The sequence below is a fragment of the Octodon degus genome, unplaced genomic scaffold (genome assembly GCF_000260255.1).
Source record: "Octodon degus isolate 3935 unplaced genomic scaffold, OctDeg1.0 scaffold00062, whole genome shotgun sequence".
NCBI lineage: Eukaryota > Metazoa > Chordata > Mammalia > Rodentia > Octodontidae > Octodon > Octodon degus.
In genome coordinates this window covers 9,043,587-9,056,283 of record NW_004524638.1, presented here as the reverse complement: position 1 = coordinate 9,056,283, position 12,697 = coordinate 9,043,587, and the positions used below count along the sequence as shown (strand labels likewise).

At 40.0% G+C, this 12,697-nt stretch overlaps 1 protein-coding gene across 2 annotated transcripts in view; it reads left to right on the top strand.

Moving 5' to 3' along the window:
• Window positions 1-11,320, top strand: part of Fam91a1 (family with sequence similarity 91 member A1) — a 39,737-nt gene extending 28,417 nt beyond the window's left edge. For both annotated transcript variants that reach the window (XM_004634434.3, XM_023718792.1), the window contains exons 19-24: window positions 1,807-1,879; window positions 4,468-4,617; window positions 6,318-6,422; window positions 6,891-7,014; window positions 9,292-9,361; window positions 10,614-11,320. In XM_004634434.3, the coding sequence (XP_004634491.1) occupies window positions 1,807-1,879; window positions 4,468-4,617; window positions 6,318-6,422; window positions 6,891-7,014; window positions 9,292-9,361; window positions 10,614-10,799 (708 nt within the window). In that variant the 3' untranslated portion in view covers window positions 10,800-11,320. The remainder of the gene's footprint in view (window positions 1-1,806; window positions 1,880-4,467; window positions 4,618-6,317; window positions 6,423-6,890; window positions 7,015-9,291; window positions 9,362-10,613) is intronic.
• The last annotated feature ends 1,377 nt before the right edge of the window (window positions 11,321-12,697 follow it).

Below are 12,697 nucleotides of genomic sequence, written 5' to 3'. Positions count from 1 at the left end.
ACTTGCTAGGCAGGCACTTCTGCTGCTGAGCTATAGCCCTGGGCCTACAATGAATTCTTAATAAAGACTGTAATAAACTGCATGTCTTTGTCTGCTGTCTTTATAGGCTGTTGAAAAGAATGACTGAAGAGGAAATTGATAGAAGCTGCAGAGCATGCAGGCACCTCTAGCAAATGCCATTAGCTGTGGCGGCGGGGGCGGCGGCGGCGGGCGGCCGCGTGGGGAGGGAGGGAGCAGTCGTGACCAACTTTTTCCTATGCTGGTTTGGGCCAGCCCTCATATCTTTGAACCTCAGTTTTCATCACCTGTACCAGGAAGGGTCTGCTAGTCTGTCCTGTAGGCAGTACTCTGCCAGTCAAGGTTTTTCTTTTTCTATCACTAGACAATACCCATTTTTAAAGTTCTTGCTAAGAAGTTTGGTTTTTGATGAAAAAGAACTACTATATTATTTTTTATGGAAAAATTTATGTTATAGACTAAGATTTTGATTAAGACCACAATTTTACTTTAGGAGTAAATCATAAATCTTTAAGAGGAATAATAAGTGAGGGCAGTTAGAAATGTATTCAGACTTTTCTGAGTGATTTCTTTCATATATCAGGACTTCTTGAATTAAAGTAATGCAGCATGGTGCTGTGTACATGTAAACATAGATTCTGCATGCTTATTGTTCTTACATAGCTGTGTGCCTAAAGCAAATTCAGAAATTAAACATACACAGACCTTTTTTTTCATGTGTTTAGTACAGGATCTACAGGGTCTCACTACACAGATCAGACTCGTAATGATCCTCCTGTTTTCAGCCTCCCAAGTGCTGGGGCATACAGGCGCACACCACCATGCCTAGTCTTACATACAAACCTTTTAAAACCAAAAATTTAAAGGAATGTTAATTGAATGTGATGGATGAAACTATTTGTAAAGGGGGAGGAGAGCTATAGATTTTTTTAAACTTAGTTTTTTATTTAATATTACAGTCACCTTGTTCTAATACTGTCTGTCCAGTTTACATTCATCTCACCTCCAGAAGAGATAATCTGACCATGTATGCAAATGCAAGTGGTTGTACACTGAAGTTCCCATATTGTTTCCACTTATAAATTGGAGATGATTTTTTTTTTTTTTTTTGGTGGTTCCAGGGATTGAATTTAGGACCTTGTTTTTACCAGGCAGGCATTTATTCTACTGAGCTATCACCCTGGCCTGAGATTTTTATTTATTTTTTATTTTATTTTTTTTTTGGCCCTGAGATTTTTGTATTTTGTTTGAAAACTGCAGTTCTAGTAAAAATATGTACCATAATTTATTTAACCAGTCCTTTATAAATATTGGTGGGTGTCTTGGTTGTTTCTGGTTACAGTATTATATTGTTGTAGCAAATACCTTTGAATCCTGTATATGTGTCTCAGGGCACGTTCTTAGGCTGTGCACCCCTGGTCTGTGCTGTGCGATGTGATTGTAGGGCTTCTTCTACGCTTTTCCGTCCCAGAACTACAGCTGTGCTTGTGTTGGACCCTTTGACCTTCCCCATGCATTCTTTGGTCAGCGTATCCCTCTCTGAGTTACCTATTAATCTGGCAGCCTTTATGTTTTTCGTATGCTTTGAGAAACACTGTCTGGTAGGTTAATATACAGTAAGATTATCATTGCTGGCTACAGAAAACTAGAAGATTGCTGCAAACATTTTGGTGGAGTGTTAATATGAAATGTAGCATTAAGTGGCACAACCTTATTTGTTATTTGTATTTCAATTATTGGAAATGTGGGTTTCTTTTATACTTTTCAACTTTCTTTCCTTATGTTTAGGGACATGGTTTATATGGGATAGGAGAAACTGTCCATGTACCATTTCCATTTGATGAAACAGAATTACAAGGAGGTACTTTTTGAATTATATCCATTTGACTTTATCATTAATTATGTCAACAGTTTCGTGGAAAATGTGGCAAGAATGAATTCTTAAAATTTTTACGTTGTAGATTCTTACATTCTGCTATTATGGAACATTGATAAAGGGTATATGTTGTTAGGTATCACTTTCTCAATGAGCTGAAAGACTAATACCCATTTAGGACTTTTGAAAGAACATTGTCATGGAGGTAAAGAGAATAACTAGATGTTTGGTTAGATGGAAGACTAAATTTTCTTTTAAGCTTTTGATTTCTTTTATTGTTTATTTGAAGGTTGAGGGAGAAGACAAGCCATAGGGAACATTTTATGTTTAGAAAATTTTATATTTTCCTGTATTATATAAATTCCATTTCAGAGGCTCTTTAAAGTATTCACTGCAGAGTTTTCAGTATCATGAAGATACCTCATAGAAACTGCTGCTACAGTTTTAATGGCTTATGTTTTAATTTTTAGTCAACTTTAAAAAATTTATGTAATTTAAAAATGATTGCTAATGAATATTTTCATTATTCAGTTGTCCTTTAATATCATGGGAATTGGTTCCAAGAATCTCCCACACAGGGAATCTCAGATTTTACGAATGCTCAAGCTCCCTATATAAAATGGTACGATATTTGCATATGCTTGCATATATTCTCTGGTATACTTAAAAATAATTTCTATGTTACTTACGCCTAATACATTCTATATAAATGTCGTGCTATACTATATAGGGAGTAATAGTAAAGGGAAAAGTCTGTATATGTTTAGTGCATATTTTCAAATACTTTAGATCTGTGGTTGGTTGACTGTGGATGTAGAACCCTGAAATAAAGCAGGTTAATTATATTCAAAAGGAAAATACTGTTTGATTGACACATATAACACTTTTGTTTCCTGCTTCATGCAAAAACAGCTTCATAGTACTCTTTTTCTGATTTCTAGAGCCATATTAATAAATTTTACTTTATTATTTTATTTTATTTTTTAATGTAATGTAATGTAATTTAATTTATTTTTATTTACTTTTTTGACAGAACTGGGGATTGAACTCAGGCCCTTGTGCCTGCTAGGGAAGCGCTTATTCTACTGAGCCATCTCCCTGGCCCCCATGTTAATGAATTTTAGAGAATAGTGAATATTTCAAATAATGTACTATTCTTCCAAAAGATTTTTCTTCTTTTTGGCTTTTTTAAGGCGGGGTTTCCCTGGGTAGTCAGGCTGGCCTAGAACTCACAGTGATCCTTTTGCCTCAGGCTTCGCACTGCTGAGGTTGTAGTGTGTGCCACCATACCCTGTTTCTTCCAAAATGTTAATCGCCATTTCCTTCTCCCGCAGAAGAGAGGACAGTGAGTTTTGTGAACCCACTTTTCTTTTTACATGGCTAGACTGTGGAAGCCTCATATTTGAAGTTAGGTACTTTTTTCTGCCTGTTGTGAATAAATACGCCTCCATTCAGAAATGGATGCGTCCCTGCAACCTACTTTGGTGTTGAATCCTCTAATGCCTTTTTTAAATTTTTGGTTGTTGTTAAATTCTAAGGTAAAAATAATTGTTTGCTTGAATATGCTGTATAAGGTAATGATAGCAGGATCTTAAATTTTATAAAATACTGAGAAATAATTATCTCAAGAGATGATTGTGCGAATTATAAAGAAAAAGCGAAGTGTGATGGCACATGCTTATAATCCCAGCACTCTGGGCAGCAGAGGCAGGGGCATCCCAGGTTGGAGCCCAGACTGGAGAACTTACGGATTTAGTGAGACTCTGTCTCAGAATGAAAAGTAAAGGCCGAGGGATGTAGGTCAGTACAAGGGCTCTTGCATTTAACACCCAACACTGAGAAGAAAGGAGGCATCTTCATATTAGTATACAGAGCCTCTTTCTCATTTATACATTCACATATTTATGAAAATTCCAGCTAATTCTAAGTAATGTCTTAGGCATATGATCTCATGTCCATTGTTAGCATCTCTTCATATGAATAACTACTTAAATTTTTTAAAAATATGATTTGTATTTAATGCGTTTCCTGTAGAAGCCCACAAATAAGTATGCAAGGCAGGATACATCCATGAAGATACGTCCATAAAGATTTGCCACAGATTGGCCCAGTGCGCTTACTTAGCAGGTAATGCCTCCGGAAGACTAGCTACACTACATGTGGGGAGGTTTGTGTGTTGGTTTTGCAACCACATATATTTCTTCTTTGGATTCATTTTTGATAGATTAAAACATACAAGTAATTCAGAGAATTGTTTAGTAAAAGCATATTCAACCCTCTACCTCTTCCTGCCATAGGGGTTGAACCCAAGGCTGCTTCACTCAGGCACTGCTTCAGTAATTACTCTACCGCCCACCTTTTCAATTTTGAGAGAGGGTCTCACTAAATTACCTAGCAGTGAAGGAAAAGAAAGAAGTATGAAGATTCCCAGTAGTCATTCTGCCTCAGCCTCCCAGAGTGCTGGGAGCGTAGGTGTGTGTGCTGCCACACCCCGCTTTGTAGCCTTGTCTTCAAGTCTTTGCTGTTGTGCTATAAGAATTTTCACTAATGTGTTGTCCTCTCTCTGTTCTTAGAGTTTACTCGTGTCAGTATGGGTGTTCATAAAGCGCTGCAAGCATTGAGGAACAAGGTGGACTTGCAGCACTTCTGTGGCTATGTCACCATGTTGAATGCTTCTAGCCAACTTGCAAGTAGAAAACTCAGTGATGCTTCTGATGAGAAAGGTTAGCCAGCTGCTGGGGTCTTTGAATTAGATGCCTGGGTTTTAGCTTCAAATAGTCTTAATATGTATTTAGGAACATTCAATCATGATTTTTTAATTGAAGGTTAAGACAATATTCTGTAGCATTGTTTGGACAAATGTCTGCTGTATGAGTGGGCAAATGCGGGGGGCACAACTGAAGCAGTGATGACCTTGGGCTGTATGCAGAGTGGCTTTTGGGCTTTAGCTTTTCTTGCCATATCTGTGTTTACAGGCTTTGAATGAAGTTAGCCTTATGGGGCAGTGGGCTCACAACTCAAGTGACTAAAAATGTTTCCAAAGTGAACTTAATAGCTGGTTGGCCTTGTTCTGTGAAATTAGTCATCAGAAATGTCTTTCATATCTATTTTTCTCCCACTAACTCTTTTTTTTTTTTTTTTGCTCCGAATGCCTTCAGGGCAGGTTTGGCTGGCTTGAGTTGTGGAGATCGAACCACAGCAACCTGAGCCTGACTGCTTTGTTGAAGCAGCCACTGAAAGAGCTGAGCTAGGGCCAGGCCCCCTCCCCCACTCATTCTTGAGTCCTTGTAGCTGCTGATCTAGTCTGGATCTTGCTACCTTAAATAGGTATTGTTACAACCATTTCCTGTTTGGTTTTCCTGTCCTCTTTTTCTTTTCTCCAGTCTGCCCTACACATTCACAGTGGCCTACTATGCCCTGTTCTTTCTTGCTGAATTCCCATGTTCAGATCACTTTTTTGTGTGTACTTAATAGTTTCTGCTTTGGCATAATATTTGCTTGCATGCGCCTTTTGTTGTTGCGGTGCCAGCTCTGGTCCTCTGGGAGACCTTTGAATTCAGATGTCTTGTCACTGGTTGACTATTCCATGAGCCCCTTGGAAGTGCTGAAAACATGTGGTTGGTTTGAGCACTCATAGGGTGGAGTTGGTTCACTGAGTTAGATGTCTGCTCCTGGTCCATTGCGTTTTGGCCAGAGTTATTGGGTAGCTTTCAACAGCTGGTGCTACAAGAGCCTTTTCCAGAGAAGAAGGCATTTCAGAGAGTGTCTGCTGTAGCTGTCATTTCTCACATCATTCATTCCTCAAACATGTGAATAGTAAATACCTGTTTAATGCTGGAGAAAACCGGTAAGACCTCCTTTTATTCCAAGAGATAAAACCCTAGAAGGAAACAGACAAGTCAGCCGGCTGCAGGGAGGTGTGGAGAGACTGGTGGGGGGGTACCCTGATGAGGACAGACAAGGGGAGGGTCCCGGAGAAGGCGTGGTGTGCACTGTGAGGAGTCAGTGGGACGAAGAGCACTGTGGGTTTTGATTTTGTGTTAGTTTTTAGGGTGGCAGCCTGAGGCAGAGGACATTAGGATACATTAGATTAGCATTATTTGCATTTCAGGCTGGATAGTTCTTCATTTTGGGGATTGTAATGTGGTAAGATGTTTAACTTTTCTGGAAATCAGGTCCCTCTTGTTCCTAGTCATGACAGCCAGACTTGTTTCTTGACATAGCCACATGTGTTTTGGGGCAGGAAAGATTGTTCCCCTGGTGTGGAACCACTGGTTTAGGCTCCAGGTTACTCCTTTCCGTCATTGTCAGCAGCAGCATCACTGTTGCCTGAAGTCTTCTTTATGTTAGGACTGAGCTACTAACAGCTTCTGCTGAGTACCAGACTTGACTCCTAATGCTGTGCATATCCTTTAATTAAAAGGGGAACCTGATTTGGCGTCTGGCTCCGACGTGAATGGAAGTACAGAGTCATTTGAAATGGTGATTGAGGAAGCAACTGTAGATTCAGCAACAAAACACAACTCTGGTAAGGTGCTAAAAATGCCTCAAATACGTATCAAGACTAATTTATGAGGCTTAACTTTCCTGCTAAGTTACGTACTTTTTTTTTTGTTGTTCTGGTCCTATCAACCATAGTGGACTTTTAAATACGAATTTTCTAAGAAACATTATTATATACCTAAAGTAGTGACTTCAAGCACTGTAAAATTATAAACTGCAAATAAGGGCTTCAAGTGTCCTTACGCATCAGCGGTCAGTGTTCTGGTTCTCTGTCCTCATCTTGCAGATGCCTTGTGTACCCTTGCCTGGCAAGTGACTTGAGTGTTGGCTGAAAATTGTGTCCCCATTTTCTAGGCCTGGATACACCTTCGAAAGACATCCTCGTCTGTTGAGAGCAAGCCCCCGTCCCCTTCTTGTCAAGCCCAGTGGGTCCCTGGGGCCGCAGTGCTCAGATGCTGCCTGAGTTGGAAGTAAATTGTTTGTCGCCTTCTAGGTGCCACCACAGAGGCAGAGTGGGTTCCTCTTGAGCTCTGCTTTGGAATTCCACTGTTCAGCTCCGAATTAAACCAGAAAGTTTGTGGGAGAATCGCCACCCATGGCCTGTGTAGAAAAGAGAGGTACGGACTCACACTCTTCACCATCTTTCTGTCTGCTTGGTTTTAAACTGTCAGTGAGCAGTTGTGCTTTCTTTTATTCTGCACATGAGCATAGTTATTTTCCTATGTGTATTTGTTGACTAAAGAATGCTAAGTTAATGGTTTTACTGTATTTTAAAAATTACAGTAGGTCAGTAGTTAGTCACAGCAGACATTTTGGGGACATGTTGTGGTTAAATACATTTTCTTTGTTACGCAGATTTGGTGAGGGTGTGAAAAACGGGCATGACTATATGATATGTGAACCTCGTTTTAAAATTTGATGTCTTGTGCCCCCAACCCCACCTTAGTTTTGTGGTACTGGACTTGACCTGAACTACATTGCCATATGTTTCCACCCTTTTTATGTTTTGAGACAGTCTCACTAAGTTGCCCAGGCGGGGCTTGAACTTGTGATCTTCCTGCCTCAGTCTCCTATAATGTTGGGATTACAGGTGTGTACCACTGTGCAAGGCTTTCTTTCAGCATATATGTACTAGTTATACTACTAAAGTTTGTCGCTGGTGTAGAATTATGATGACTTTATAAAAATTTCTTTTTTTTGGATTTTAGAGAAGGGTTTACAGGGTGTTTAGGGTCTCACTGCTAGATCAGACTCATAGTGATTGCCTGTTTACAGCCTCCCAAGTGCTGGGATTAGAGGCGCGTACCACCACACCTGGTCTCAATTGCTGTCTCAGCGCGCCCTGGGGTGTGGCTGGCACGACAGGCCCAGACATCCCAGACATCGAACCCCTGCCTAATCTGCTGAGCTATTTGGCCAGCCCAGATATCTTTTTTTTTTTTTTTTTTTTTTCAATACTGGGGATTGAACTCAGGACCTTGAGCTTGCCAGGCAAGCACTATTCTACTGAGCTATTTCCCTGGCCCTATACAAATTTCTGTACTTTTTGTTTTCTAAGGTGAACATGAATTGCTTTTCAGAGAGAACACACAGGTATTACATCACATTTCTCTCCGGTCCTTGAGAAGCAGTGTCTGTATCCAGGTGTCACTGCGGGTGGCCTCGAGGGGTGATAATGCACCAATCTCGCGGGCATTTCTACTTAGGAAAGCAAAGTTGGACAGCAGATAATTCGTATGGATTGGCATAATGTAGCTTATGTCAAATCAGTTGATCATTTATTTGAACAATTCTCTGTAAATGAAGTAACATGTAAGGCAAAAGTGTGGTGGGGGGCAGCCAGATAGCTCAGTGGATTAAAGTGTCTGCTTGGGCAGACACAGGGACCCGGGTTCAACCCCAGCATGTGCTGCTGGCCCCATCCCTGGGCTACGCTGAGATGATGATCTAGACTGGTGACTGAGACTGGGTGTGGCGATGTGCACCTGTAATGCCAGCGTTGGGGAGGCTGAAAACAGGAGGCTCACTATGAGTCCGATCTATGTAGGAGACCCTGTGGACCTGTACTAAATACATTTTTTAAAAAAGTACATGAGGCTGACAAGATAGCTCAGTGGACTAAAGTGCCTGCTTAGGCAAGTTTAGGCGAGTGCAGGGGCTTTGGTTTAATCTCCAGCACCACATGCCGCACCAGCCCTGACCCCAGGGCTGCCTGAGCAGGCCAGAGTTTGGGCAGGCATAGTGGTGCAGGCCTGTAATCCCAGCGCTGGGGAAGCTCAGAGCGGGAGGATCACCACGAGTGAGAGCTTCATAGGGAGACCCTGCAACAATCAGATACATTTTTTTTTTTAAAGTGCAAATACTATAAAATGTAAAGATTACTGCCTATTTTACTGATTTATGTATGGAAATTGGTGTATTTTTTCTCAGATTGTCTTTTAAAGTTCCTTTGGAAATTTGATTTTGTCATAGTTTCATCCTTCAGAGTAAAGAGTTAAATCTTATTTTAAAAGTTTTATTCACTTAATGTTAGTATTTAGTAGCAGTTTAAATACCATTTTAAAACAGTTACTTCAATTTTGGTTTATATATTTGAAAATTAATTTTTGTGTATTACTACTGCCTATTAAGGTAAAAAATTTTTATTAAAACAGTTGAGGGGCTGGAGAGATAGCTCAGAGGCATAAGCACCTACCTGGTAAGCCCAAGGACCCGAGTTTAACCCTGGGTCCCACATGCTGTGCAATCTTGGCCGGGAACCAGGTGTGGTGGCGCATGCATGTAATCCCAGCACAAAGGACATTGAGCCAGGAGGATCTGTGTGTTTGAGACCAGCCTGGTGAGATGTTAGTTCTTGCCATTTCATTTAATCCCACCCCCGTTTCTTTTTTCAGCCTTCAAAACCTCCTACATTCCAGCAGAAAACTCTCTCTACAAGTCCTTAACTTTGTTCACTCATTCCAGGTAATAAAGAGTTAAAAATCCAAATTGTGTAGTGCTTTATAGTATTTGGAGCATTTCCAGGGTTGTGAGTCTGCATGGCAGAAAGATGAAATAGTCATTAATATTACTTTATAACTGAAAACTTACAGTTCAAGACATGAAATGACTCAGATTTCCCTCACCAGGGCTTCAGACACTCAAGGTTGGCCTCTTTCTCTGATGTCGGAGCTTCAGCCAGCAGGACCGCGTGTGGTGCCTGTCGCGGGTTGTACTCTGTGCTGCGTGCAGGGTCACAGCTGCTGTTGCCCTCTGTGAACAGCTGCAGTGACCCTTCTCACGGCCGCGAAGGCCAGTGCTGAGGACAGAGCAAAGAGCAGTCAGCACTAGCTCTGTAGATAAACTTTCAGAATGAGAGATTTTTATTCAAAATATCTGATTCAGTATTGTGAATTTGTTATCTTAGAGTGTTAGTCCATTCATCCATTCATTCAGTACCAGGTGCTAGGGAACAGTGTTGTGCAAGACACTAATGGAACCTTTAATGTTATCTGAGATAATAGCCAAATACACCCTAAAAGAGGTGGGTACAGAGTGTAGTCAGTACTCTGAAGGAGCCAGGCTAGAATGGACTGTGAACATGGACCTACTGTAAGCAGGTAAAAAACAGTAAAGAGGCTGGAACCCAGCTTGAGCCTGCAGTTAAGTGCAGGTGGATGTTGGATGTAGGAATCTTGGTTTGGTGCTTAGTGTTTTGACAGGTAATTTAAAGGTGGCTTCCTGTTAGAAAGTACTTTGAGATATTCTGTTTATTTCAAAACTTTTTTTTTTTTTTTTTGCGGAACCGGGGATTGAACTCAGGCCCTTGTGCTTGCCAGGGAAGCACTTATTCCACTGAGCCATCTCCCCAGCCCCTCAAAACACTTCTTACAGTCCAATTTGTGTTACCATTTTTGCATATATTACTCCTTGTCATTGATGATTTGGGGCTTGTGAAGTGGATCGTTGTATCTCTAGTAGTGCTTTGTGGTCCATGGAAGTTCATAGGAAATAAGGTTCATATTTCTCACAAGTTACATTAAGTAGGGCCGGGGAGATAGCTCAGTGGAATAAGCGCTTGCCTGGCAAGCACAAGTGCCTGAGTTCAATCCCCGGTTCTGCCAAAAAAACAAAAACAAAAAACAAAAAAAACCATACATTAAGTAGTTTTGGTGTGGCTAAAGTGCTTTGATAATGTTGAATATTCCATGTTTCTCTCATTTCTCGTTCTTTTTAGGAAGGTGCTTCAACACTGGATTTTCACACAGAACCCAGCTTTTCAAGTTTGCTTTCACAGTCATCTTACGCTGATACAGGAGTTCCGCTTCCTGCCAAAAACTTAATATTTAAAGATGGCGTCTTATCTGAGTGGAGTGGACGGTCGCCCTCCTCCCTTTGTATTACCAATCTCCATTTGCAATAACTTGCTCACACCATTTGTTGCTCTCACATTTTGCCTTTTTCCTTTCTTGATGTTAGCTTTATAGTGTCAGCCACTAAAAAGCTGCCTGCTGCTACAGTACGGTTCTTGTTTCACTGATACTAGCATTTGGGGAACGTGTTCATTACTGCATATCCGTACCGCAACAAAGTGCTTTTTAGCAGCCAGCACTGTATTTTTTACCTTGAGACAATCTGCATTTCTTTTGTACAACTAAATATACTTTATAGGCTTTATGATGACTGTTATGTTTATAAGCAGTCACTATGAATATTGCGATGGTGATTTTATATGTTAGTTTATCAGACATAAATCTTGTTTAATTTTATATTTTGTTACCTACACTTTAGGGGATCAAGGGAAGAGATGGAACCCTTCCTCTGAAAGTCTTCTTGGTAGTAGAACTGTAAGACAGTGAACATCCAGTATTGAGAGATCATGCGATGGGGCGTTCAGAGCTTCTGTGGCTGGCTGGGAGTGATGTATGTCACCCAGGCGTTACTGAGGGCCTGCAGGTCAGTCTAGCGCTGCACCTCTGAACCTGGCATTAAGAGGTCTGAACTTAGCCTAGGACCATCCATCGACATCTCACGGGACAAGCTTGGAAAACATTCTATTTTTAAACAGTGTTGATTTGTGGACCTCTGTTGTCATGCTGGCTTGATATTTTCATACCGTCTTTATGGAAAAATAGAATTTATTTTTCTCTCACGGCTGAGGCTGCTGCATGTTTTCACTCTGAGTTGTTTGTTTGTTTTGTTTTGTGGCTTCATCAGTAAGTTGCTACAAATTGAATCTAACGTTTTCAAAGCAGTGGTTGTGATTTTAGATTTGAGTTACATGTTAAAAGCCTTAAGGCCATGTCTTCAGATGTAAATACTTCGGCGATAAACCTACTTTGAAGACATATCCTTAAGCCATCTAAATTTATGTTACTAGTTTTGGAGGAAGTAAACAATTTAAAAGTGTTTCTTGAGTCATGGATTCTTTTAGTATCTGAAAAGTTAATTAGAGTGATTGAACTCGCTTTGTAAACTTCTCAGATCACCTTCCTTGGGAACTTGGTGCAGCACTGTAGTTTAGTTTAGTCCTCTTGTAGGGTAATGGTTTGCTAGTTGAAAACTGTAACCAAACTAACTGTTCAAACAACATATATCTAAAACACTTAAAACATTAGGAATTTGGAAATGTTATAACAACATTTTTGTGATGGTTTTTGTTATTTATAGAATTGATATTTGTGTATTTAACATAATTTCTGGAAATATATGCCTTTCTTAAAACTGTTATCATAACCTTGCATTTAATACCATGGCCTATCTGTAGAACTGAATATTTTGGACCAGATTAACTGGGGCATAGTCAGTACTTCTGTTTGGGATAAATGTGATAACATTTAGTTTTCTACTTTGTTTTGTATAAGGTAGAAACCATATGTATGTTATGTATAACTACAAAAAGGAAAAGTACATACTGCTATTAAAATAATTTCTTATGACTGTGAATCACTCACTTTTTCCAGTAATACTGTACATTCCTAGTGTTATGTATGTATAGAATTTTTACTTCTCAGCTGAAAATTATAAGTATTCCTTTTGATCAGGGCTCTTTGATCTCATTTTATTATGCTTCTTTTGAATTAACTGTTATTTATTCATGTGTTAACCATCTAAGCCCATTGTCATGACATGTATACTAATAAAGAATTGACCATTTGTAATTGTTGACAATGAACGCTTTTGTTGGTGGGCTTGAAGCTTAGGATATGAGAATGATTTGCTGCTATATTACCTTGGAGAGATAACAGAGGAAGAAATAGAACCTAATAATGGTCATGAACTTCAGTTCTGGTTCCTTGTGCTTCTCAATTCCCAACTGAA